This window comes from Sabethes cyaneus, chromosome 2, assembly GCF_943734655.1.
Source record: "Sabethes cyaneus chromosome 2, idSabCyanKW18_F2, whole genome shotgun sequence".
Taxonomy (NCBI): domain Eukaryota; kingdom Metazoa; phylum Arthropoda; class Insecta; order Diptera; family Culicidae; genus Sabethes; species Sabethes cyaneus.
In genome coordinates this window covers 236,004,089-236,031,811 of record NC_071354.1, presented here as the reverse complement: position 1 = coordinate 236,031,811, position 27,723 = coordinate 236,004,089, and the positions used below count along the sequence as shown (strand labels likewise).

Here is a 27,723-nt window from a genome sequence, read left to right as displayed (position 1 = left end):
AAGAGTTATTTGTCCTTCTTTGCCAGTTAGAAGCTATTGCATCTTATGCCCAATAACCAACCCAAAACTTCACCTTAGTTTGATTTCGCTGCAAGAATCGATGAGCAACCACAGTTTAATTCCTGGAAAATGTTTTGTTTCGATCGATTGTTGCTTGATAAATCAGAACTTGAATAATAAGATTATTGGTTTTCCTAGATTGTGATAGTTTCTGTCACATCTGCATATATCATTCGACATATTCCGAACGTCCTATCCTACGAAATAATGCAACGCTGGGCAACGAAAATGTGAACTGACATCAAAAGTACTGGCGAGTGTCTGTAAAATGTAGAACAAATCTTCAGCCCCTTTTTCTTAGACATACTCTAACTCTTTATATTAAATTAATTGTTTTCCAACAACAGTCTGGAGGCTGTGCTGTTGAAATTTGTCCTAATTCTATTTCAATTTTGTCTTTATTTTTCACACGTTTAAAAATAAAAGTTTGTTACGTACGCTACAGGATATGTTTCACAATCGGTTCAGGACCGAAGTCACGAAGTTTTACAATGCTACAGTGCTATGCTAGCAGTATGCCTGCTTACTTTATACTCCGACCCTCGCCAAACAAAACGAAAATCCAAAAATTTATATTGTAACCTCAATTTTTGTTTCGCAAGTATTTTGGCTATCGCCAAACACAGCTTAACGTGTCACTACCGCATCGATGTTATTTCGTCTTCTGGTCGAAATATCATCCTCTCTGCCGATTTCACGCTAAGCAGGGCCATAAAATATATATTGTATATATCTCGTCTTACAGCGTCTTCACATGTTGACTGTGGTGCCAACGCGCAACGAGTTGAGAGTTCTGCTCACACACTGTCAAAGGGAAAGGATAAACTGAGGAGGTGGGTTGGAGGAGTTGGCCAAAGCCGATAAATCCTTCTTCCACGGAAAGGTACATTTTGATTTTCCTTTCTTCGAAGAGGGTTACGTCAAGAGTTAGATTATGAATCGAACCCGAACCCGAACCAGCCAGCCCAGCCCGGCGAATCGGGGCGAAAGGGCTTGGTCGGTTTTCGTTTGCGGTTGATTTCGGAAGCATTCATCTGTGTGCGCAAAAGATTGGGCTGCAATTTTCGTATTGTGTTGCCGCCTTATAGCTATACGTTATTGGGATTGGGACGGATTGAAATATGGTTAGAGTGGATTTCGAGTGATTTCGTAGGGACGTGCTTTTTTACTGTGTGAACGTAATCTGTACTAGGTACGTAGAACAATAACAAAGGCATCATTTTTAATAAAATGTTTATTGCAAACAAATAAGATTACAAGTAAGCCGATTTAATTTCCAAACCGAGCACACTCAGTAGGAATGAGATTGAACATGTTTTCGCATAATCCTTCCCGAAACGAATAAATGGAATAGATCTTTTCGAAAAAGCGTTCAAATAATTTGTAGGATCTGACATACATCTGACGAGGGGGCACACACGTTATGATAGAAACAAATTCCTTTTCTCAGCCTTGACTTGACTGATGGTGCTGGTTCGAAGTATTCAGTAGTGAGCGTACGCTGCTGCTGCTACCTACTGCAAAAAGCAAACCGAAATTTGGTTGGGAATGCGATGCATACTTTTTGAGTCGGAAAATCGCCTGCAGCTCGTTGGTTTAATATGATTACTTACCATAGTTATTTTTCTTGCAACGATACAGTTTATGGCACAGTTTACCGTAGAATACTCCCCCAAAAGAACAGTAAAGTAAAATTTACTCTGCCAACCTTGGGGGAAAACTCGACTTTCGCCAGCATTTGTTCTCATATACAGCATCAGGAGCTCCTGCCTGATGCTCGGTCGTCGGCAGATCGACCGACGACGCCGAAACACAAGGACGAAACACTACTAAATTGAACCTCTCACTTTCCGTCTCGGCGGACTTGTATTAAAGGTTGTTATAACTGAAGAGGCGACGGTATTGCGTATAGCTTCCATACCAGCAGTGAGTCGAGCTCGAGTGTCTTTCGGGCTGGTTTGATGAAGTTTCGAAGTGGTTTGCCGGAGAGCAGACATAATAGACGGCGGAACAAATTGATACTGATGACGTTCTTTAGCCATCGTATTTTGGGTAAAATTCTGTCTGAAACAATGGCCAAGGCCGCGCGATGATAAGCGTACCACCGATTAGACTTGAAGTAGATATAGACAGAAAGAAGCTGATTTTTTAATATTACAATTTGGTGGGAGCATCAGAGCATTTATACGAAGGGAAAAAAAGGAATAAAGAAGTGGTATTCTCAAACATTTTCTAGAGTATTTGTAGGGTATCAAACTGTTGCCATTCATCAACCCTGACAGGATTTTCAGCCAAAGACAGAGCAAAATTTGTCTAACGGACCATCATTTGGCAGCTATCATGCAATAGCATCAGCAAAGCGAAATAAACTACTCTCCGAAGTAGAAAGTTTTATGCGGGAGGAATTTTCTGGGAGATAAATCAGAACGTAAGACTTGAAAGTTTATTTCAAACAACTGAACCGTTTAGGAAAGATTTAATTCATAACTTTGATATTAACTTTACGAGATCGTTTTGCTTCAAATTTTGCACTTTTAACGAAGCAAAATTGTAGTAGAGCAAACAATAAAATGTGACACAATTAGAGCGTTCTTACGTTACCTTATTTAAGATGGTTAACTTCTTTAACATGGTCCCATATGGGTATTATTTTCGGTTGTATTTGAAGGAAGTGAATATTGTAAATTTTGAATCATATCAGCTCAGCATATATTTAAGATTTGACCGACTAGAGGCATCATTCTGCTGGCTTTAGACATGCTTAACGAATCGGAATTTCTCTGTTGAGTAATCTCTGCAACGAGTCCGAAGTTCCACAGGGAAGTAATTAAGGATCATTACTTTTTCTCATATACTTTAATGACGTATGCTCTGCAATGCTACCTGGGTGCAAGTTATTGTATGCGGATGACCTAAAGATATTCTTTGATCTAAGATCAGTAGGAACTGCAAACAGCTGCAAAATTTAGTAAATCGATTTATTGATTGGTGTCATATGAACAACCTCACAGTAAGCTTGCCAAAACAATCGGGTACGCTTTAAGATCTCTTCAATGGTCTAATTCAATAAACCTATCACCATATGAAGACAAGTGTAAACTCGTAAACGTTGACACTCTGGTTAAGAGAAAAAAATGCGGCTATAGCCGTTTTCATTACTTATTTGCTGAAATCGGCAAACGATGCTCTAGTCAGTGCTGTTAATATTCACCAGCATAGCGTTCAAACTTCTGGATTATCAGTCTACCTTGCATTGAAAATCTGCTTGCTTTGATCAAACGTACATAATAACTAAATGCTGCAAGCATGAACTTCATGCACGAGAATATACAATATCAGCGCTCTGTGATATTGTAACAAACTGATATTCACGTTTGAGCAGCGAAAATCAATAAAAAAAATTTATGTGGTTATTTAGCATCTATTGCGTTCAGCTGTTGGACATAAGATTTTTCTTTTCATTTACTGCATTTAAAATTGTTTTTTTCCTGAAGTGAATATCACCTTGTGGATTTGAAAATCACTTTCTCCTGTTCTATTTTCACGATATATTGAACTTGTATACTACGATGAAAATCACTGTGCAGTTGTACATACGAAACTCAGAGGCATAAAAAACAATGTATGCTAAGAAAAAAGATTTTCTGTTTTGTTTGAAATTCGGTGATAATTAAAGGCCCTGGCTCTAGTAATTCTCGCTTTGCTGAACATCAACATTGCGCCACGAAATCTAACAGTTCAAGATATCTGCTGACTGCATTTCATTGCATCTTATGCGGAAACAACGAACCAGTTCAAGCAATGTGCCGTACCTGTAATCATTTTTATCATCTTTTCGACTTCAAACTTTCAACTGACGAATTTAAAGATAGAATTTCTAGCTGTAATATATTCGGCTAACTCTATAGTTGTTTTGTATTTACTAATTTACTCTTATTTATTCCTCCCAGTGAGCTTCGGGGTACGATGCTGGCCTAACAGTCGTCATATGTTCGAATCACGGCTGGGAGGTGCTGCTATAGAGCCAGTAGGATCGTTGCACTAGCCCGTAATTGTCCTATTCTCTAATAGCCAGCTGCGAAGTATGTCGATAAAGAAGGGTCAAGTTCTCAACAGGACGTTTATACCCATGGCCTTGCTTGCTAATTTTTTGATATTTTCTGTCGCTGTTTTCTGGCGATCTTTCGTGTTTCGTGTTGTCATCTTTCGGCTGTCTTTTCACTAACGCCTCGTCGTCTTTTAGTTATTTATTTGCTGTCTTTTTGTCGTCCTTTCGTCATCGTATTGCTGCCCTTTGGATGCCTGTTCGCCGTCTTTTGTCATCTCTTCGTTGTCTCTTCTTCATATTCATCGCCTTTTTTATATCTCTCTCGTATTTTCGTTATCTTTTCATGGTCTTTTTACCATCTTTTCATTGAATTTTCGTCATCAGTTCGTCGCGTTTTGGGTCTGTTTGTGACATGTTTGTCGATTATTTTTGCGGTGTTTTGTTGTTTTTGTCGTCCATTTGGTTTTCATTTTGATTCCTTTTCGTTATGATTTTATCGTCTTTTTTTCGTTTTTTGTCATCTTATACAGGGATACCTCGATATAAGACAGCCTCGTTATAAAACAACCTCGATATAAGACAATTCGATATAAGGCAATTTTTGTCTTATATAGAATAAATCCCTTGGACATAGCTGGTAACGAAACCAAAGCTAATTTTCCATTCCAAAATCGGCGCCACAAAGATGTTCATTATTTCAAAATAACACTAAAAATTGTAAAAAACTAAAAGTTCAAACGATAACATATAGTGCAAAAAACGTAATTCTCAACACAGTGCAAAATTGGCGACCGCTAATGCAAATTTTTTTGAAAAAAATCATGTTTCGATGTAACACAATTTCGATATAAGACAGCTTTTTGAAATTTTAAATTGTCTTATATCGAGGTATCCCTGTATCGACTTTTGTAGTTGTTTCGCCTGTTTTTTGTTGTCTTTTCGTTTTCCCCATTTTTCATTGTCTTGTTTGTTGTCAAGACAATAAAAATATTGTCTTTTACCCTTTCTTTCATTGTCTTTTTGTGATATATCCTTCGTATATCTTTCTGTCATCTTTCTTTGCATGTGTTTGACACTTTTTAAACATTTTTTCGTCGTATTTACTGTCGCTATTTCAGCAACTTTTCGTCATCTATTCACCGTATTTTCTTTTTTTTGCCTACTGTCATCCTTCCGTCACCTTTTTTCCAACTATTCGTCGTCTTTTGTATTCTATTTCCCAAGTAACAATTTGGGTTTTATTACACACTTATGATGGCATTTAAGATCAAAATTGGTCTTCGAAACCGTCATAAAAGTACAATAAAACCCACATTGTTGCTTGGGTTGCTATCTATTTGCTCTCTTTTTGTCGTTCTTTTGCCGTTTTTTCGTCATCGTACTGCTGTCTTTTCGATGCCTGTTCGCGTCTTCAGTCATTTCTTTGTTGCCTCTTCTTCGTATTCGTATCTTTTCATTATATTTTCGTCATCTGTTCGTCGTTTGTTGGGGTCGGTTTGTGATATGTTTGACGCTTTTTTTGTCGTCTTTTTTCTTGTAATTTTCGTTTCTTTTTGTCATGATTTTGTCGTCTTTTCTTCTTTTTTTCTTTGTCTGTTATTTTTCTGTTATTTTTCGTTCTTTTCAACATCTGCTTTTCTGACAATTTAACGTTGTCTTATTATCTCTTTTCACCGGTTTGTGGACATTTTTATCGCTGCTCGTGGCGTGTTTGGTTGCTCTTGATGGCGACTTTTTATTGCCATTTGTAGTATTTTTTGACATATTTTGTTGCTATCGTGTCGTCTTTTGATCATTTTACCTCTCTGTTGTGTTTTTGTTATCTTTTAATGATCTTTCTGCCATCTTTTCATTGCATTTTCGTCAACTGCTCGTCGTTTTTTTTCATTTTCTCGTTGTTTTGTTTAGGCCATTGCAAATTATTTCAAAAGTTTTTGTCACCCCTCCTTGGAAATTGGCTTGAAAAATCGGGGGGCAAAAAAATCGGGGGGAATTTCCGAAAATCGCTAAAAAAAATTTCCTTCGTTTTTGTCTTTTTGTCGTATATTTTTGCATAGAAAATAATAACGTACATATTATAAGCAAGAATAGATTCGGTTTTCACGTTTAAACTTTAAATAAAAATGCTTAAAGCCCATGTTTTTTTTGCTAGATTAAAAAATTAACTTTGTTTTTTTCGCCCCCCCCCCCCCCCATTCAGTGGCCGAACACCGGAAGGACAAAAATTTTATAAAATATTTGTAATGGCCTAATTGTTCCATATACAACTATCATGGCATCCTTTTATGATTGGGTCTTTTATCATTTCTTTGTTGTCTCTTCTTCGTATTCGTCGCCTATTTTTTTATCTCTCTGTCGTATTTTTGTCACCTTTTCATGGTTTTTTTGCCATCTTTTCATTCTATTTTTGTCGTCTGTTCGTCGCTTTTGGGGTCTGTTTGTGACATGTTTGTCATTTTTATTTGCTGTTTTTTGTTGTTTTTACCGTATTTTTGTTGTCATTTTGGTTCCTTTTCGTCGTGATTTTGTCGTCTTTTCTTCGTTTTTTTTGTCATCTTATCTTTTGTAGTCATTTCGCCTGTTTTGTTGTCTTTTCGTCCCTTTTTTCGTTCCATTTTCGTCAGGTAATTTGTCGCTATTTTAGCCTCTTTTCATCATCTATTCATCGTATTTTTTTTCTTTTGTCGTATTTGTATCGTGCTTTCGTCCGCTTTTCATCGCCATCGCCCACCATCTTTTCATTGTCTTATCGTATTATCGTATTATCGTCTGTTAGTTATTTTTCGATCTTTTTAACATCTGCCTTTCCGGCATCTGTTCGTCGTTTTTTGTTTCTTTTCAACGATTTGTTGTCATTTTTTATTGTGGCTTGTGGCGTGTTTGCTGCTTCTATATATAGTCTATTCACCATTATTTATTACATTTTTTGTCGTTGCTTTGGCGATCTCTCATATTTTGCTTTACTGTGTTTCCGTCAACCCTTCGTTGTCTATTTGTTGTCTGTTAGACGCCTGTTCGCCGTCTTTAGTCATCTCTTTGCTGTTTTTTCCTTTTTCGTCACTTTTTTTATCGCCTTTTTTTCTCTCAGTCGTTTTTTGACGTCGTGTTTTGATGTTTTCTTTTTGTTGTTATTTTGGTTCCTTTTCGTCGTGATTTTGTCGTCTGTTTAACGGTTTTTGTCATTTTCTAATCGTCTTTTGTCATCGCTACGCTGTTTTTTTTTTGTCTTTTCGTCACTTTTTCCCATTTTTTCGTTGTCTTTTTTATTTATTGTCATTTTTCGTCATCTGTTGTTGTATGTGTTTGACACTTTCTAAATGTTTTTTCGCCGTGCTTTTTTCTTTGTCGCTATTTTAGCCTCTTTCCGTGGTCTTTTCACCGCATTGTCTTTTTTTGCGGTATTTGTAACGTCTTTTCGTCCACTTTTCAACGCATTTTCACCATCTTTTCATCGCCTCATTTTTTTCATCTACTTGTCATCTTTCCGTTGTCTTTTCGCCAACACTTCGTTGTCTTTTTGTTGTCTACTTGCTGACTATTCGACGGCTGTTCGTTGTCTTTTGTCATCTTTTTGTTGTTTTTGTCTGTTGTTATCTGTCTTGTTATATTTTTTCATCTCTCTGTCGTATTTTTGCTATCTTTTCATGGTCCTTTTGCCGCCTTTTCATTGTATTTTCATCTGCTCGTCATTTCTGACATCTGTTTTTGGCATTTTTTTACACTTTTTCTGTTTTTTGTTGTTTTTGTAGTGTTTTCTATTGTTATTTTGGTTCATTTTCGTTGTGATTTTGTCGTCTTTTTGTCATGTTCTAATAGTCTTTTGTCGTTGTTTCTCTTTTTTGTTGTTTTTTCGTTACTTTTTCTCTTTTTTTGTTGTTTGTTGTCAATATAAAATAAAATATAATATAAATATTGTCTTTTTGCTGTGTTTTCATTGTCTTTTTGTCGTATATTCTTCGTAAAAATGTTTTTGACGCTTTTTAATTTTTTTATCGTGTTTTTTTACGCTGTGTCGTAAATTCGTCGTATTTTCTTTTTTTCCTTCGTATTTGTATCATGTTATAGTCCACGTTTAATTCACCATCTTTTCATCATATTTTCGTCGTCATCACGCGATATTATCGCCATCTCTTCGTTGTCTTGTCTTTGCATTTTAGTTATGTTTTCACACTTTTTGTTGTGTTTTCTAAAGGCTTAAATATTCGAGAGTTTCTAATAATTGCGTAAAAGGAGTAAAGCCAATTAATGCAAATAGGATAAGTATTCCAGCAACTGAATTATATTATTATTATTAGTTTATTGTATTTATCTAACAAAACAACTTTATTCGCTTGGTAATAGTAAAAGATTTTGAAGTTCTGTCGCACCATAGCATGGTGGCACTAACGTAAATCTTTCCTATTTAATTTACTTTTCATTATTGTAAACCCTCTTTACTATTCTGTTAGTTTGTTTCTCTTAGAAGGACACTAGTAGAAGTTTCTATGTCGGCTCTTGAAGAATAAATTGCTTTTCGAGATATTATTTATGTACTCGTGATTATTATAAGTGAAAACATTTCAAAGTTTATAAAAATCCGTAGAGCACTTGGTTTGTAGGTCCATAGAAAATTTCGAATTCCGTTGAACTTTCTTGGAGGGAGGTCTGGTATCATTGCTGGATCGTGTCTGAAACTCAACCACACTTTCATCACAAAATACTGGTACGTTTCGTTTCCCATTGAAGATTTCTTAGGAGATGCAACAACCTATAGTTTAGTTTTGCCATTCAAACCGGTACAACCGATTTGACCGTTTAATACGTAAGACTTTAAACATTTTTTAGAACCAGGTTTTGAAATTGAAATTAAACAGAATTCATTTTACGCCTGGTTCATAAGTGGATACTTCAACTGTGTTTTAATAAAAAAAACCTTTGTTCCCTGTAACAGAACACGCGACTAAAACAAGCGGCTTCTTGGTTCATCGTGACACACTTCAAGAACTAAGAAGTCACATATTTTATAAACCCATCATCGTTGAAAATTTCGCTAGCGCGGTAAGTGGCACGCTCTTGAATGAATCCATGAACGTCTCGAAAAAACGACAAAAAAAATACATTTAATGTATCTCCAGCCAGCCAACCAGCCCGCCGCAGAGCCGAGGGTCGTTGGAGGAAATTTAATGGCTTTTATGCGCCATGTTTTCAAGCGCTGTCCGTCAGATGTCGCGACGGGCTGCCCTCCCATATTCTGTGTGTTCTAGGAAACTGTTACAACTATGTACATGCTATTGTGTCGCTCACTAGCGATGAGGTTCCTTTCTGCGTGCAATGGTTGTCCTATCGTCGGAAAGGATTCCGGATGTAATGTAGTTTTGCTGCAAGAGTGACGAAAGGTGGATGATGGCAGTTTTCAATTACGTGAAACATGGGTTCCAGTAAGTTAAAGTTATGACGGAAAGTGTACACATGTAAAGGGCTTGGTGCGCAACGAAGGATGGGCACTTCCGATTACCACCGAATAGGAGGAAAAGGAATCACGTATGAATTTGTGCCTGTGTACTACGTGCGCCATTCGTTGATGTAACATTTTGTCAGGAAATTGGATGGGATGAAACCATCGGAGTAGCAAGATTGAAAGCATGCAACGGAATTAGTTTTGCTTGCTCCGATGTCACTGGAAATTTGAAAGGCACAAGAGTCATCTTACTCCGACCGAAATAGAGACAGCTGCCGTCGATGTGAAACACGGCGACACAAGACACACATCCGTGCGTAATTGTTTTCTTAATGCCGGAGACATGTGAGCTTACAGGGATCTGCCGACACAAATAACTGAATTAGTACGTAAGCCTTTGATCCAGCGATGAATGGCGCTCCATTCCGGGCAGCACCAGGCTGCGCTGTGTTATTAGAGTTATTACTTACTGTCCTCTTGTTGATTCACCGCCTAACCAGCTGTAACAGATATCCGGGTAATTCTGTTCCGGTTGTTCGCAGCCACCCACCAGAATCCGATTACGCTAAACGATGGTACTGGATGTGGCGAAGAGTTTAAGGATGCAACCGCATTCAGTTCAGTGCAGTTCAGCCGCCGGTGGGTGTCCTGTGCGTTTGTGAGCTGAAGATGGTGTGGTTTATGCAAAAAACATTCGTTGCTAAGTTGTTTAAAAATAAGAGATATCCCGTTCGCGTGGTTACGTTCGAAGCCCGTTGAATAGCCTGTGGGTTTGCAGCGTTCAGCTTACATTACACTGATTGTAAGCGAAAACGAAAGACCGAACGCGCACACAAACGGAAAATAATTGGATGAACATCGTTTCGATCGCATCGTACCGATGGTAGCTTAGTATCGAGAGTAGGTGAGTGAGTGAGTGAGTGAGTGGTAGATTATATTTACTTGCAGTAGCTTTTTTTCGCTGTACTACCGGGTCGGACGACGGTGGGCGCCGCCATAGTCGCATCACATACATACATACAGATAGACGCAGCGACGCGACGTTGAAGAGACCGGCGGTAGCGCGCAGATCGTGACGACGGTGAGACGGTGCACAGTGGTTTGTTCATAATACACACATAGTAGTAGTCATTGGAGGATAACAGAGAAGATAGTCCAGGTGAAAGATAGTGCGCAAAAAAGTGGGAGAGACAGAAGAGAAACAAGAGAAAAAAAGGATAAACGATAGATTTTTTACGACATAGTGGGCTGTGGTGGGTGTGCTATATTGTGACGTTTGAATGTTGGTGCAGCGGTAACTAGGTTACTAGGGTTGGGTGAGGGGGTGGTGGTGGTGGTGCTTGTGCTAGGTGTGAAGAATTGACAGTAGAGTGGACGTTTGATAGGTTTATAATAGTTTTTTTCTGTTTTGTTTCGAATTAAGGTGTTATTGGGACGAGTACACGTGAAAATTCATTGGAGCCAACATTTTCACGAGTCCATTATTGAAACATTAATGTCTCATTCGTTCGTTCGCCGTTGCAAATTGTATTAGTTAGGATTAATGGAGTCGTAAATTTTCCCTATTAAGGAATTTGTTCTCGAATGAATTTTGCAGGTACGTGCATATGTTTTCGTGTGTGGTGGGGTGAGGTGGAGTGGGGTGGTAAAGTTTGTAGCCGAGTTACCTGTCCGCCCGGTGCCGGTGCACCGACTGTGTTGGCAATCGCGTACAGGACGTCCAGATAGAGATGCTCCTTCTGTTCGGACCGTTCGATGTCGTCCTCCAGCAGTCGGTCGTTATCGTTCTCTGGCAGTACTTCCGCGCGGGTTTCCACCGCTCGTACCGCCGAGAGACGTCGATTTTCATTCTTCCAGGATAGGGCGGTAAAACTTTCGAAGTAGGATCCGTCGTTCTCTTGCACACTAGAAAGGTGAAAAGGGAAGAAGATAACAAGGAAAATAATGTACAGGATCAATTTGGTAACGAGTAGGGCTTACATAGAGTGCGGGAATACATATATTCGAACGTTTACGGTAACAACATTGGCCATTTCGGAGAACCTGGCAACCGAGGAATTTTCAGCATTCGGTCAACTGCAATGTTGGAACATTCCGAGCAATTTTAAATCAGATTTTTACGGTGGAACGGAATCGATTCAACTGGAATTCGCCCAATCCACTTGCCCTTAGGCTAGTCTGATAGTAGGAAAGTCATTCCAACAAGTCAAGCGCACTGTTGATTCAACTAGAATTGTTTATCCCTTTTGGATTGATTTGTACAAAATTAGTCGAGTGCACAACCTTGAAAATGAGAAATCTGCTCCTGCAGTTGGTAATAAATAAATTCGCATAATTATTTCGAATCTGTTATGACAGCAATAAACTGGATAAATGACGTACATGTCAATGCTTATTTGCTGAATCTATAATACGTTTCGTACACGTTCGACAGTTGTTGATGTGTTGATGTGGTGTCTTTACCTAGCAGCTTGCAGCGGGGAGCCTGAATATGAAAAGCAGGAGGCAGCAACATTGTAGCACGTTTACATGAACTGACATGCATGCAGTTCCATCCATGCACATCAATCAACCGATACCCTCTTCACTGTGTTCTGCTGAATAATCGAACGTGTGCTTTACATTTGTTCGAAATCCAAGGCTGAACTGTTTCGAATGGTACTTTTAGTGGAATTGACCAACAGAGAGCCCTGGCCTAAGACTGGTTTGATCGGCTTAGCTGTACTGATTTTCCCAGGAAAAAAAAACTTTCTGTGTAAAATGTATACAAAACTCCTCTGAATAATTCTTGTTAGTCTTGGGGAATATGTATTATCAATCTCATATGATTTACCCTACCGAATCTAATTCATAGAAGATTCTAAAATATACGTTTTTTTTAATAAAGATGAAATTTGAAGCTACTCGAATGCAGCTTATACAGATAAACATGCACTTCCATTACGTGCGTACGTGCGTTATTTGTGTGACTCGAGATTCCAATTTATTTGTGTCTCAAGGAAGTGTTTAGAGCGAGGACAGAAAATGGAACGGTTGTAGCTTAGAAAAAGGAAGGTGTATCAATTCGAGAAAGCAGACGTAAATTGGGTCAGTCCAATAAAGCGCGGGTCCAATCCAGCGTTGAGATTGTAAAATTTGCTTCAAATTCCACCAGCTCACTATAGAAGAGCACGACCATACTAAATCTATTTGTTTGTAAGGAAAATGCTCGTACGGTTTTGCTTTTCATCCCCAATATTATTCGATTGAAAATGGACAATAGATTTGCAGTCATCTTTCATGTACAAACAAAAACGTTTGGAATTCGCTTAGCTCAGCATGGCACGCCCGTGGGACACGATAAAATTTTTTGTGACTTTGAATTTATTTTTTACAAATTAGGCTTATACAAATTTGGAAAAAAGTTTATGTCCTGGTCTCGAAATATTGTTCAAGGGGGGGGCAAGAAAAAAATAATAACATCAAACCTTCAATAACTAAACAAAGGACAAGAAACCAGTGTTTATTTTTCCAGATTAATAAAAATTTAATACAAAAAAGTTGTACAGTACTTAAATTTTAGTTCAAACAAAAACAACTTTCAAAATTTTTTGATCCAAGCACATATAGCAAGTATTCTGGCAGGGATGAATCAACTTGAAAATAGTGGAGTGCTACAGGATCACCTTAGAGACCCAAAAATGTGAACTTAACCTTCATTTAAATTTTACTTTTTACTTGCATGTCACTCGGATTTGGATAATAATCCAAATCTGTGTTACTTACTAGTTCAGAACTCGGTAACTACGAAATAGTATCGGAATCTAATCTTCTCGTAAAAATGGCAATTTAGGTCCCTACAACTTTTTTACTTGGAACGCATGTGCTATGCTACCGACATTTTTTAAGAAAAAAATCTCACGCCATTCACGTTTGAAACCGCTTGATTCTTGGTCAACCTTTTAGTCATATGAATATTAGCCCATTCCTCAGCTGATGCTGGTTCTCAACAATAACGTATTTATCTTTGATATATTAAGGATGCAAACGCACCACTATCAGAAGCGATTGTCATTGTTTGACTAATAGCATTGTCCAGTCCGGTGCTGCACTTTGGATGAAGTGCAGTACTGCGCTGGGAGTTGTTTTTTAAATATCAGGGCTTTTAACAGCCCTCTGTCGAAGAACCTTGATCTTTAATTGAAAAATGCCGGACATCGGCATAACAGATATTCCGAGTCTTTTTTTCTGTGCCACAGAATCGACATATATCACCTAGCAGCAGAGGTGGGCACCGCTAATCAGCTAACCGCTAAGCTTTTAGCCAGCGAGTAGTGCGTTCGCTAGGTTTCAAATCTGTTAGCGCTTTCATTAGCTTCCGATAAGTTAAAGTGCCACTAAATAAACTACTAGCCGCTAATTTTTGAAAATAATAACACAAATAAGTGTGCGGTTTCTTACAAATTGATAAAATTGCTCGCTGCTGTTCGCGACGCGAGCAAATATAGTTCATTCATGGCTAGTTGAACTATTTCCAAAAATTATTTTCAAAAATTAGTGGCTGGTAGTTTATTTAGTAGTAAGGGTAAGCGGGGCAAGACCGCCCGCCTAAGCAAAACCACCTGCATAAAAAAAAGTTGTAGCTCAATTTCTAATTTATCTGCTTTAAATGAACAATTGATCTATTACCTACATATAAAAAATAAAAACATAAATATCTGTAATGATTTTCTATTTTTTATTGCGATTTGGAAACACGTTCAAAAAATAGAGTATTTTTTCCATGCGGGGTGAAACACGCCCACTAACGGGGTAAAACCGCCATAGCATATAACTTTAACAATATTCAACCGATTTGAATGAAACTGGTGGCATTGGATTCATGAATTTATCTAATTTAAACAAATTGAATCAGTTTGCTATCAAACAATACATAGTTCCGCGAGATTCGCAAGTTCGAAAGAGTGTCCGGCAACCACTCGTATTGGAAGAATATCAGTAATATAGGTACCGACAGTCTTGAAATTGATACCGTGTAGTTTCCTTAGACAACAAGATGGATCGGGTTAGGCATCCTGGAGTCAATCTTTAAGGACTAGAGAGGATCTAAGATAAAATATAACAATATGGGTATTAAAGTTCCAGCAATTGATCCGGTAGGTCATTTTTTGACATTTCAAATTGTTCTAATTGATAAAGCAGATACATATTACTTTTCCATTGCTAAGATAATTTGCTATATTTTCATAAAAAATATGTTTATTTTATGTTATTTGTCCCAAGAGGGAGGAATTATTAAAAAAAGCTATATCCGAGAAAACAAGAAAATGTCTATAGCGCCCGCAGGGAAAATTGGCGATTTAGATTTTTCCAAACAGTCCAAACTAAGCACATTTATATTGTTTTATGTAAATCTGAGATCCTTTGGTCCAAACTATGCAATTATTTTAAAAATCTCCTTATCGCACTAGCATTATACACGACGGTCTTGCGCCGTTCGTTGTGGGCGGTTTTACCCCCAAATGACCGATTTACACATTTCACTATTTATTTCAACAAAACTGCATGAACAGTTACCTAATTTAGGTACTGTCGGATGAAGACAGGATCAGAGAAGCGATGTGGGTTGGATTTACTGAAAGTTTTAACGTTTTGAATAAAATAAACCCTAAGTTCTGCGGGAACAAAGTTATAAAAAACGAAACGATTATAACGAAAAATCTATTTTTATTTATTTCTCCGATAGTTTATACGATATTGCTGTACAAGGTATTGTAAAATATTGCGTACGCATTCAGTAATATGACTGTCATCAACATTTAACACCAATTTGAGCAAGGCCCTGTAAAACCATGGTGGGCGGTTTTACCCCGGCGGGCGTTGTTACCCCGTTTACCCTTACTTATGTTTATCGGAAGGTAATAGAAGCGCTAGCACATTTAAAACCTAGCGAACGTGCTACTCGCTAGCTAAAATGTTAGCGGTTAGCTGATTAGCGGTGCCCACCTCTGCCTTGCAGTTTCCCCATAAGCTTCAGATGATATCGATTTGGACAATGTCCTGTTATAAGATCAGTATAAATGTTTAGATCTTTCTTCGAAAGCTCTAGGATTTTGCGATTCATTGAAATGTTTGGAGAGATAAGCTGTTTCGACTACCTAGCAATAAAAGTGTTATTCCAATTAAAATTCCACTTTCATACATTTCGGTGTCGGAACTTAAAGGTTAAGCACAATAGTCACCTGTGACCTGTAGCAAGAATCAGAAAGCTAAGATGGTGTAGGATAGTTGATCGAGACTAACGGGATAATTACTTTAACTTTGCACGAATTGGGTAATTTAGAGATGTAAACTCGTTGAATTGTAAAAATCTGCTTAACATTAAAGAATGCAACATTATTGCACTTTATTTTTTTGCCCCTTCAAACTTCGAAAATTTTTGAAGGGGGGGGTGACATAAACTTTTTTTCAAATTTGTATAAGCCTTATCGCAACTATATTTTATTCAGTTTTTAATCAATTTGATGTTTGTTTTCCGCTGTAGGTTATCTTTGCTGACGAGAAAACAGTTCAATTTGGATAATTCCATTGGCGAATTTTTAAGGCCGGTCCAGTACGACCCATGCATTACAGAAATGGACCGACTTTTCAGAAGGCTTTTATAACCTATTCAAGCAGTTCAAGTAGTTTTATTACGCTCTGCTGAAACCAGCAATAAAACCGATTATACTTTTTGGCAATGTTGCGAATCGAGCGAGAAGCAAACAATGCCTACTCTCATACGAGCGAGTATGAGAAGCATAGCTCCCAACAACCAACGCTTACGCCACTGACGTAAGTGTACGACAAAGTATTCTGCTACCTACACACTCACGAACGCACAGCCTCGTAGCGTCTTTCTACATAACCTGCTCACGAGGCAAACAATTCGTGACGAGAGAGTGACGATCGTGGCTGTTAGCTAAATACACACTCGCAAAAACTCGCCACAGTGAATGAACAAATAAGAGCGAGAGTCCGAAAGGGATGCTTATGCTGGCGTGTGTTTTAATAGAGTATGCATGTGTAAGAAAAGAGGCTCGAGCAAGAGGCTTCGCAACCCTACTTTTCGCTGTTTGACGGCAGCAGTCTTAATCTAATGAAGCTTTTCACTTTGTTCGATAACGCTATGAAGCATAAAGGTTGCTGCGTAAAGCCAAATCAGCAAAGCTTTACTGGTTATACCATCCTGATCGATTGCTTAATTTGGATTAATTCGGGTTTTGATTTCACACGTTTTAACGGTTTAATATACGGTGCTTAAGTGTTAAAGTTTGAATAACTTTTGAATGAACCGTCCGATTTTAAAAACTCGGTTTCGTTTGAAAGATCTCAGCAGTAATTTTCAAATAATAATAAAATGTGTGATGTTTTTCATTGAATTAATTCTTAAATGTTACAAAAATATGTTTTAAATACTATTTTTTCACATTTCTTTATGTAACTTTCAAACTACAAGTCCAATCATCATGAAATTTGGAAGTTAAGGGTTTGTAAGGCTCCTCTTTCATATGCAATCAATTTTGTTCAAATCGGTTAAGAGATCTATGAGATAATGAAGTCCCATATTTTTCGTATTTTTATACATAACTTTTGAACTAAAAGTTCGATCAATATGAAATTCAATAGCGACCTATGGGACACCTAGACCTTCCATTTGACACTAAGAACATTAAAATCGGTCCAGCCATCTCCGAGAAAAGTGAGTGAGATTAAAAAGCGTCACATACACACACACACACATACACACACACACACACACACACACACACACACACATACATACACACACACAGAAAATGCTCAGTTTTCGAAACTGAGTCGAATGGTATATGACATTCGGCCCGTAGGACCTTCTTTCCATTTCCGGTTTTCCGAGTGATTTCTATACCTTTATACTATATATTTATATAGTAGAAAGGCAAAACGTATCAATCAAATGTTGATTGTATTCAATGTGTGCGATGTATGTATGTATGTATGTATGTATGTATGTATGTATGTATGTATGTATGTATGTATGTATGTATGTATGTATGTATGCATGTATGTATGTATGTATGTATGTATGTATGTATGTATGTATGTATGTATGTATGTATGTATGTATGTATGTATGTATGTATGTATGTATGTATGTATGTATGTATGTATGTATGTATGTATGTATGTATGTATGTATGTATGTATGTATGTATGTATGTATGTATGTATGTATGTATGTATGTATGTATGTATGTATGTATGTATGTGTATGTGATGACAATTTGCAATGAAATTCAAGAAAAGTGAGAAACATGTCAAAAGTCAGAAGTTTTTGAAGCCTCTTAGTGGAATACGAACTCTGAAATTAAAGAAAAGAAAAAAACTTTTACCGACTAAATTCCACTATTTAATATTTATTCGCGACAGATACGTATACCCTTTGAAAAAAGACACTGATGAAGCCTGCATGTTGTAGGCGAACTACGTATCTGTCGCAAATAAATATTAAATAGCGGGATTCAATTGCAAAGTTTTTTCTTTTCTTTGATTTTAGATTTCAATTGTCATTTTCTTCACTTGCTGTTACTCACAATTGCACGCAAAGCAAAAAGCGGAGAAAAGCAGTTAATTTAAGTATATAAGTATAGTGTTTTATAGGATCAAAATACTAGTGAGTTGATTTTTCCAAATAAATTTATACAAATTTCATACAAATTTTGCGCATCAATATATGCTCTTTTCAATCCATAAATACTAGAGCTTAGAAATGTTATTTGAAAAATAGGAAGTAAACGTTGCACGGTAGTAACTTTGTACGATTTGTTTTCGTTAGTGACATTTTAAAGGAGAGATGTCTTATGTCATGTATCATGTTTTAATAAATAAATCAAAAATGACCAGCACTGGAAATCATATCGATCATATTTCTCATTCTCAAGCATGTTTATGGTGCAGTTTTTGCACTATTTTTCGACCTCATCTTGTTTTCCTAACCCCCTAACATTGTAAAAACGATGCGATCAAGCTAATGACTATCTTTTCATGAAAGTACATTCAAAAGAAGCTCAAGTTTTGATTTTCATGCAAAAATAATTATCTGAAGGAGCGCCATCTAAGAAAAAGTTCAATTTCTCTTTTTCATATCTAATGCTCTATTCAGTTATTTTTTCTAATTCAGATATATTGCAAAATTGAAGCCAAGCAAACTAATAGTAAAATTTTGAGATTAATCATTTTGTTGTAGATATCCTTTTTCTACAAAAACGAAGTATAATAATAATTTTTCTGAACTCTTGTTTTTCAAAGATGCTAACTTTTGAACGCATGGTATTAATATCAAAATATCAAAAAAAATCTACCCTTTGGGCTAAAACCACTCAAAAAAAATATCAAAAATATGCTATGAACGCATATTTCATATTGTCAGTTCAAAACATGTTTCGTATGTGGCTCTGAAACCCAAAAGTTAAGGCCGACCGATTATAAAACTAAATAAGGTGTTCATCAAATAACATAAATGACGGTTACAAGTATTTATGCATCCAAGGAAAGAAAATAGAATTATTCTACGCAATACGTGGTGAATTTTAATGGCAAATAAGGATTTTGAGGAATACGGAACGGATATTTAAAAATATAGTCAAGTTAATTATAGATGTTCCTGAGAAATTAAATAATGATTATTGTGGCAGTAGAAAGGCTAGGTCACGCCGCTAGGTGGATTAATTCGGGTTTTTTCTATTTTGGCTGCTATTTTTTCTCAAGTTTAAACTGTTTTTGACTTCCTTTTTTGTCTTTCCTCTTTTGTCTCCTATTTCACACCGTTTTCTTTTTCGTTTTACCCTTTTGTTTGGTCCGGTTTCCAGTTTTTCTTTTCTTCTTTTTCTGTCCCATTTTTAAATTTTTGTCCCATCTGTATATCTTTTTATATTTCGCTCAACCTCTTTTCCTCGTTTCCTCCATCAGTTTTTTTCTCTTTCGCCATACTTCTTTTACCTTTTGGTTTCTCTTGTTTTCTGTTCCGTATTTCCTTCCTTGCCTCGTTTGACCCATTTTTCTCTCGTTTTCCCTTTTTTATGTCCGTTGTTTCTTTGTTTCTTGTTTCTTCACCTGTCCCGTTTTGTGCCCTTTTTATGAGTTCTGCATATTCTTTTCTGTTTTAGTCTCATTTTTTAGTCATTTTTTGTAACATTTCGACTTTTTTCTTCATCTCGGTCTCGATTTTCCTGTCTGTGTTTCAAATCGGTCTCGATTTTCCTGTCTGTGTTTCAAATCGGTCTCGATTTTCATGTCTCTTATTAGGTCCAGCTTTACTTATTTTACTCAACGCTGTTTTTCTTTTCTGACCGCTTCATGTCTTCCGTTTTCTTTTTTTGTGTTTGTTCCTCCATTTTTCTACTGCCGTCTTTTCCCCTCTTTCACTCTTTTCATGTTCTTCTATCCAATTGATCCTATTTTTCTAGTTTTTTTTTTCTTTCCACTTCGTTATTCCTTCTCCATCTTTTTCTGTCCGTCTTCTCGTTTTTTTGCCTCGGTTTCCCTCTTTTCCATTCCCGTTTTCTACCTTTCCAGTTTCCTTTTTATATTCCATTTTCCTCCCCAATTTTTTGTTTTGACTTGCTTTTTTTCATGCCAGATTTTATGCTTTTTCTCTTTTCCGAACGGCGTTTGTCCAGTTTTTGTCACTTTTTTCGCCGCGCACTTTTCCGGGTTTTCTTCTTATTTTTCCTTTTTTTGCTTCTTTTTCTGCAAAAAAATCAAAAGAGCAGCAGTTTCTAGGGTTTTTGTCTCTTTGTCCATTTTCCCATCCCATTTTCACTTTGTCCTATCTTTCTTCTTTTATGTTTGGTTTGACCTTTTTTCTCCTATTCCTCGTTTCCTCTATCGAATTTTTGTGTCTCGCTTTTTTCCTCTTCCCTTTTGGTCTCTCTTATTTTCTGTGCCGTTGTCTTTTTATTGCCATGTTCTTTTTGTAGTTTTCTTTCCTGTTTTTCCACCCTTTCTGTCAGAATTTTTTTCTTTTTCTGTCACGCGTTCCCTGTCTAATTTTTCTTTCTCATTTTCCCTTTTTTCTGCATGCTGCTTGCTCTTTCTCTTCTTGTCCTGTTCCGGTTTTCGCTCTTTTCAGCCTGGATTTTCCGATTCTTTTTCCGTTCCGTTTATCGTCCTTGGCTTTCGTTTTCCCACATTTTTAGGCCGGGTTTTTTCTCTTTTCTAGTCTCTTTTTTGGCTGTCTGTTTCATTTTTTTGTTTTCTTCTGTTCCTGTCTTCCTCTTATCATATCCTCCTTTTTTGTCACGTTCTGTTCGTATTATCCCATTTATCTACCGTTGTTTTAAATTTTTCTCTTTTTCTGTTCTTGTTTCTCAATTTTTCTGGCCCCGAATTTCCTTCTTTCCTGTTCATCCTTTCCTCCCCCGTTTTACCTCCTTATTTGATCTGTTTTCTCTCCATTTTGTCCTTGTTTTCTCTATTGTTTTCCCATTTGTTCTCTTTATTCGTTTTTTCTCTTGCATTCTTCCTCGTTTTTTTGCCCAGTCTTCTCTGTTTCACCTCATTTTTTCTCCCCTTTGTTCTATTCCACTTTCCTCTCTTTCCAAATCCTATGTTTCCCCTCCCCCATTCTGTTACGATTTTACTTTTCATGCCAATTTGCCTTATTTTTCTCTCCCGCGTGTTTTCCTCTTGTGCTATTCCGTTTGTCCAGTTTTTACACGATTTCTCCTGTGCTCTTTCTGTGTTTTTCCCCACTGGTTCTACACTGGTGGGATCTTTAATCGCTGGTGTTGGAAATACACTCATAACTTTAAGATGAAACACTAGAATAAAATGGGCTACACCATTTTACAGCAGGTCCTTGACAGTTAAACTCGTCTGCTTGATTGAAGTTATAGGCCAAATGTTTCAGAAGGCACTTTCAAAATCGTTTGCATCACGTAAAATTTATTTATAAAATATTATTCTTTATGTCTGAGCCGCCTCGCATGTTCGGTCAATCTCTCTGAATAGTGTTTGACAAGCTACAAGCTGCAACCTGCTGATTTCTTAGTTCTCGTTTAATAGATTAGATATATGAATAATCTAAAACTTGTGTTTCAAAGAGTCATAATTGAGGAATAACTGCATCGTTATGTGCTTTCTGATTGACAACTCATTGGGGGGTTTTTAAAGTTGAAAATTGAACTGCCGATGGGAAAAAAATTACACGCAATCAACTTTTCCTGAATGTGACAAGTTTTCAACTAAGCAATCTTAGTTGAATGAAAGAATTGTACAAGTTTTCTATGATATAAAATACATCTTTTTTTCTAATTCGATTGAATAAAGAATGCCTAGAACAACCTATAGTTGTCATGCTTTTCAAAAGTAGAAAAAGTTTCATTTAAAAATTGATCTACTAACCCCGCTCAGCTCGTACTCAACCCTAACCCACCGCTAAAAGCAAATAAACCATTGTTACTGAACCAGCAATTTAGTTTCAATCACTTTTATTCCTTTGTTGCACATTTATTCCCCGGAATGCGACGGAACAGCTTGATTGTATTCGATTAAAATTGATGTCACTCTAGTTGCAAAAAAAAAAAACGGAGAAAAAAACAAAAAGTGACACAAAACAACTATCCCGCACCGAACCAGCAATCAAAACTGGCAGGACACGCCCAAAGCAGCAGCGGCTATCGTACAAGTGCATAAAAGGTCACCAGCAGGCACAACCACCAGGCGGCAGCCAACCAGCAGCGTAGATTTTTAGACAAAGCAGTGAAGGAAAATTTCATGAAAAGCGATGTTCTACTTTTTGTTAGCATTTTCAATAGCTGGCGTTTCTAACGGGTGGCATTTTCCCAAGGTAACAACTGCTTGAATGAGTCACATTTCTATGGGAAAATATCACCGAAAGTTTTTAATGAAAATCGCCAGCTCCGCTTCGTTTGCTGAACCTCAACCGGCAAACCTGGTCGACAGGATGAACGGAGAGCGGTTGAAAAGCGAGCGGTGAAGTGGATTTGTGGTAGAGTGTATGTTTATGTGTCCTCTGTGTGTGTGTGGTTACAGATTCATTGTTTGACTTTGAGCAACGAGTGCAGGAAGAGAGTTCGCTGACGAAAGCACGTTGTGCTAATGAGAGTGCGAAATTAAATTGACATCAGGTGGAGGAGTGTACACCGCTGCTGCTGCTGTCGGAAAGCTGAACAACATTTCCACTCGAGAGAAAGTTGAGCTCATTAAAAATCAATTGAAAGTGGTTCTTGTTCTACAAACATGCGAAACAACACAATCAAAATGTGATTTCGAAAAGCGAAACTAACCTCGACGAGGGTATTTTTTCGGGTGACGTTTCCTTGATTAAGTTTAATTTTGTTCCACCGTTGATTTTGTACAGTCGTTGGTTGGCACCTGTCCACTGCACGGATTGCCACTGTTAAAAGCTAATTTAATTTTTCCGTTACCAGTCAGTTTATATAGTATAGCATCTTTTGTTCACCGTTTCAGCAAACACGCCATTATATTGATACGTTTACTCTATCTATTCTCTTTCATCAAATTTCTAATGCGCTTCGTACCCAACGGAAACTGTCAGTTTTCAATTTGCTTCATTTTAGCAGTCAATTTAAATATGCATGTATCATACTTCCAAGAGGCACGTATTGCCGAAAACGTGCTCCGTAGTCCGTTGTATGAGAGCACGTCAAACATGTCCGGTATGAATATTTTTTCCTTCAAACTACCCAAAAACTCTCAACTCCTGTGCAGCTGCAGCAGTTCTGCAGAAGAAGGTCTTCTACAAAGTGTAGGTTTCGTTTTAAAAAGAAAACCTATTCTCCAGTCACGAAACAAGCTTATTTTATAACATAAAATATGCATATCAATATAGAATGAAGAGACATTCTGGCTTCGAAGGTGTAAGCTCGTGAATTTCTTGTTGACCCAAGAAGAACAGAACAGATATTGACGATGAATATCAGGTTTACAGGTGCATATCGAAGACACACGTATTATGTGTTACGCCTAAAGTAGGTTGATCTTAATCGCTGGTATTTCGCTAGAAATACACAAGTATTTCCCTTTCAACTTGTAGACTTCGTCAGAGTTCTATAAACCAAACGCTTTTGGTAGTGCAATACCAGAAAGTGCGTGGTCAACTGAGTGTACTAGTGAACTGAACAGTTCTATTTGATTGCATCTGATTCTCTCTTTCAAAATTACTGCCATGTTACTGTTTCAGAACACAGAACATAAGTAAAAGAAATTTTTAAAAACTTTTCTAGAACGCTCGAAAGCAACTTCTGATGATTTGACAAAAAACAAATTCAATTTTGCTATAATTAAAATAACTAAAATGCATATTTTTCGAAACTGGATAACCATCGCATTCTCCAAAACAATTGATTTTATTCTTCGAAATCCTTAAAGTGGAAAGTGGAATGCAAAGTTTGTCCATTTAGCTTGGGAAACTTTTATTATACCCAGCAGTCGTTTAATCTAACGATTAAAAGTGGGAACATGTTTTGTAATGTTTACGACCAGTTGACCGTTTTAAGTTTAATCCATGCAAACACTCGACTTCTCAGGAAAGTCGAATTGTAGAAGCTAGCACTGCATATATGGTTTCGTGCTAAGCCGAAACTTGCAGAAGAACACATGGCGCAGCTGCCATTACAGAGAGTCTCATGGCAGTTAAACCATTCTCCAGCGTTTGTGTTTGGTTTGGTTTCTTTTTGCACAGAGACGGTATATTTCTTAGAATTAGTTTATTACATAAGCATCGCTATCTTTCTGCAAACTTTGCGTCGTTCCGTGGTTTGTTGTGCTGGTTTGTGGTATATTTCCAAGTAAAGTTGTGGGGCTACATTTTGAAGAAATTTGGTTTTCTGCATTTTGGTTCATCAGACTTGGCAATCAACTGTTGGTGTACTGGACAATTGTGGAGTTAATGTTACGACAACCCATTTGGCCGAAAATATTTCCAAATATGTAATGCTAAAATGTTGCTACTAGGCTTATCATGGCTTCGATGGATGGGATCCAGTGCTGTGTGAGAATCTTGAGTGGATTGTCGGACCCATTCGAATCTCGCAGGGAACTTCGACAAGGAGATGGTCTTTCCTGCCTGCTATTCAACATTGCGCTTGAAGGTGTTATAAGGCGAGCGGCGATCGAAATGCGGGGCACGATTTTCAATAAATCCAGTCAATTTATCTGCTTTGCTGAAGACGGGGATGCTGACGCCAGAATATTTGAGACGGTGAAAGATCAGTACACCAGACTAAAACGCGAAGCAGAGAAGATTGGATTGAAGATAAATACGACTAAAACGAAGTATATGCTGGCGGGCGGGACCGAGCGCGACAGGGCCCGCTTGGGCAGTACCGTTGTAATCGACGGGGATGAGTTCGAGGTAGTCGACGAGTTCGTATACCTTGGCTCGCTGGCAACAGAGGACAACAATACCAGCCGTGAGATTAAAAGACGTATTATCAGCGGAAGTCGGGCCTACTACGGACTCCACAAACACTTGCGGTCGAACAATTTGAGCCCCCGTACAAAGTGCACACTGTACAAAACGCTAATTAGACCGGTTGTCCTCTACGGGCACGAAACGTGGACACTGCTAGAAGAAGACCTACGAGCACTCGGAGTTTTCGAACGGCGGGTGCTAAGAACCATCTTTGGCGGAGTGCAAGAGAACGGTGTATGGAGGCGAAGAATGAACCACGAGCTCACGCGTCTCTACGGCGAACCAAGTATTCAGAAAGTGGTTAAGACTGGACGGATACGTTGGGCTGGACATGTTGCTGGAATGCCGGAAAACTGACGAAGAGGGGCACAGCGAGCGAGGTGGCAAGACCAGGTGGATCGAGATCTGGTGAGTACTGGGTGCCCGAGGAACTGGAGACCAGCTGCCATGGACCGAAATAGATGGAGAAATCATACTGCGCAGGCCTTGTCGTAAGACGTTAGGTCAATTAAGTAAGGTAAAATGTTGTTGAAAAATTACTGCACAGCGAATAAAATATCAACTTCAATCATTTTAGAGGATCACACTTCGGCGACCTCTGGGAGGTAGTGGTACACTCTGTCAGAAACATTTCGACCACGTTCTGTGCCCGATATCTTCTGAGTCTCGTCGGAATGCAGACTTTTCTATCGTTATGCTGTTTAATTTTACGCTATCTTACTAAGCTTACAAATGATTTATAGGATTTCCCAGTGCTCTCGCTATGCCACTTTTATGTGGATCGTGTTATAGTGTGACAGACTTAAACTATAATGAGTTTTGACTCAACCGCTTGCAATAATTGCTAACAAGTTTCAAAACTTACTCCATGATATGATGAAAAAGAACAACACATCTGTTGCAATTCAGTAGGACTAGCGACTAGGAAAACCTAACTTGACGTCAGTAGAGCTGGGAAAACAAATAAATTTAGAAAGCTGCATTGGTGGGCCTAGCCATGATCAAAAGGTGGAGCATTGGGCTTACAAAAGTAATCGTAGGATGGCGCAAAAATGTCGGCCGGTTAGGATAAAAACTCCGGAATTATGATTACGTTAAGTTTTATGGCGAAGGTATGACTCGTGCCCTAAAATCGGTAACTTTAAATTGGATATGATGTCGAACATGGAAGTCCAAGAGAACCTTAATTGGAGATGACCTCATCGTTCATTCAATTTCATAGCGTCTTTTTTGTTCAGGAGTTCGAACGCTATGCACAGTACCGCCACATTTCGTTCAGTCATACCTCTGATTGTATAGCAAAACGAATGCGTTCTGATTTTTTCGTGCATTTTCGTTTCGATCAATTTCCCTTTACCGCTTGGAGCAGCGAATGACTGTAAAACAGTCAATTGACTGGCAGTCAACACAACAACGAAAGGCAACCGCGCTATCGTATGACTCAATACTTTTTTTGCAATACGAACATGGAAGAATAGTCGGTTGGATACCGTTCGAGACAAACGTCAGGCTTGCGTCAGACCGATTCCGGGTGACAAACTTTTATTGTGGGTAGCCGATTTGAAGACAAAAGGAGAGACGAAAAAATACGTCACCTTATGCTCCCAATCAGTTTGCAGTGTACACTAGAGAAAACTGAATTGAGAGAATGGCCAAATCGCTCAATCACTTGCATTATTTAAATGATGGAAATTCCAGCAAAACAGTTTAATGATGACAAGTACTCGCTTGCTACTGAGATACTTTGGCCATTCTCTCAATTCAGTTTTCTCTAGTTCACATTCTTTATTATGAACGTAAAGCGGGAGAACGACTGCTAGTTGAGAGGCCACATATGGGTTGTAGGCTACAGTCTCGCGTGGCAGGTTGACAGTTAAATGATCTACTGAAGTTTTTGGATCGTCTTAGTAGAATACGAAACCTGAAATTAAATTAAAAAGAAAACTTTCCAATTAAATTCTACTATGTATACATAGTTTTGGAAAGTTTTCTTTTTCATTTAATTTCAGTCAAATGATCGTTTTGGAAACGCAAGTTTAATGCAGAAAGCGTACGCATTCGAGCAGTCACAGACAAATTGTAATCCGTTTTCGAGCCCTGATTTGGACTTCTGGGTTACAATTTGAGGAATTTTGGAATTTTGGATATTAAATTTTATAGACAAAGTAGAGTGAGAAAAATGAGAACAGAGTGAAATGAAAAGAGAGTAAAGTGAGAAGAGGGTTAAACGAGCAGAGGGTTTAATGAGAATAGTGTAAAGTGAGTTGTGAGATGTGAGCAATGGGAAGTGAGCGATAGGTAAGAAGTGATTAGTGCGATCTGGGAAGTGAGTAGTGAAAAGTCAGGAATGAGAAGTGAGAATGAAAAATGAGCTGTGAGCAGTAAGAAGTGAAAAGTGAGCAGTGAGCGGTAAGAAGTGAGAAATCAGTATCCCTAGTGTACTGCGGCAGTTTTTCAAAATTATCGTTTAAAATGAGTAAAGGGTTCTAGGAAAATCTTAGAGAATCTCGGATATCATTTAGGCCATTACAAATTTTCAAAAAAGTTTTTGTCCCTCCGGTGTTGGGCAACTGAATGGGGGGGGGCTTCAGTGGCCCAACACCGGAGGGACACCCCCCCCCCCCGGTGGCGAAAAAAAAACAAAGAGAATTTTTTAATCCAGCAAAAAAATTTTGATTTTAGGCATTTTTACTTAAAGTTCAAACGTGAAAACCAAAT

The 27,723-nt window shown here is 37.8% G+C and overlaps 1 protein-coding gene across 1 annotated transcript in view; it reads right to left on the bottom strand.

The window, feature by feature from the left end:
- LOC128737042 (BAI1-associated protein 3) overlaps nucleotides 1-27,723 on the bottom strand; it is a 216,613-nt gene that overhangs the window by 101,424 nt on the left and 87,466 nt on the right. The window contains exons 4-5 of the mRNA XM_053831589.1: nucleotides 11,213-11,450; nucleotides 10,488-10,511 (exon numbers count right to left, since the gene is read on the bottom strand). Coding sequence (XP_053687564.1) covers nucleotides 10,488-10,511; nucleotides 11,213-11,450 — 262 coding nt within the window. The remainder of the gene's footprint in view (nucleotides 1-10,487; nucleotides 10,512-11,212; nucleotides 11,451-27,723) is intronic.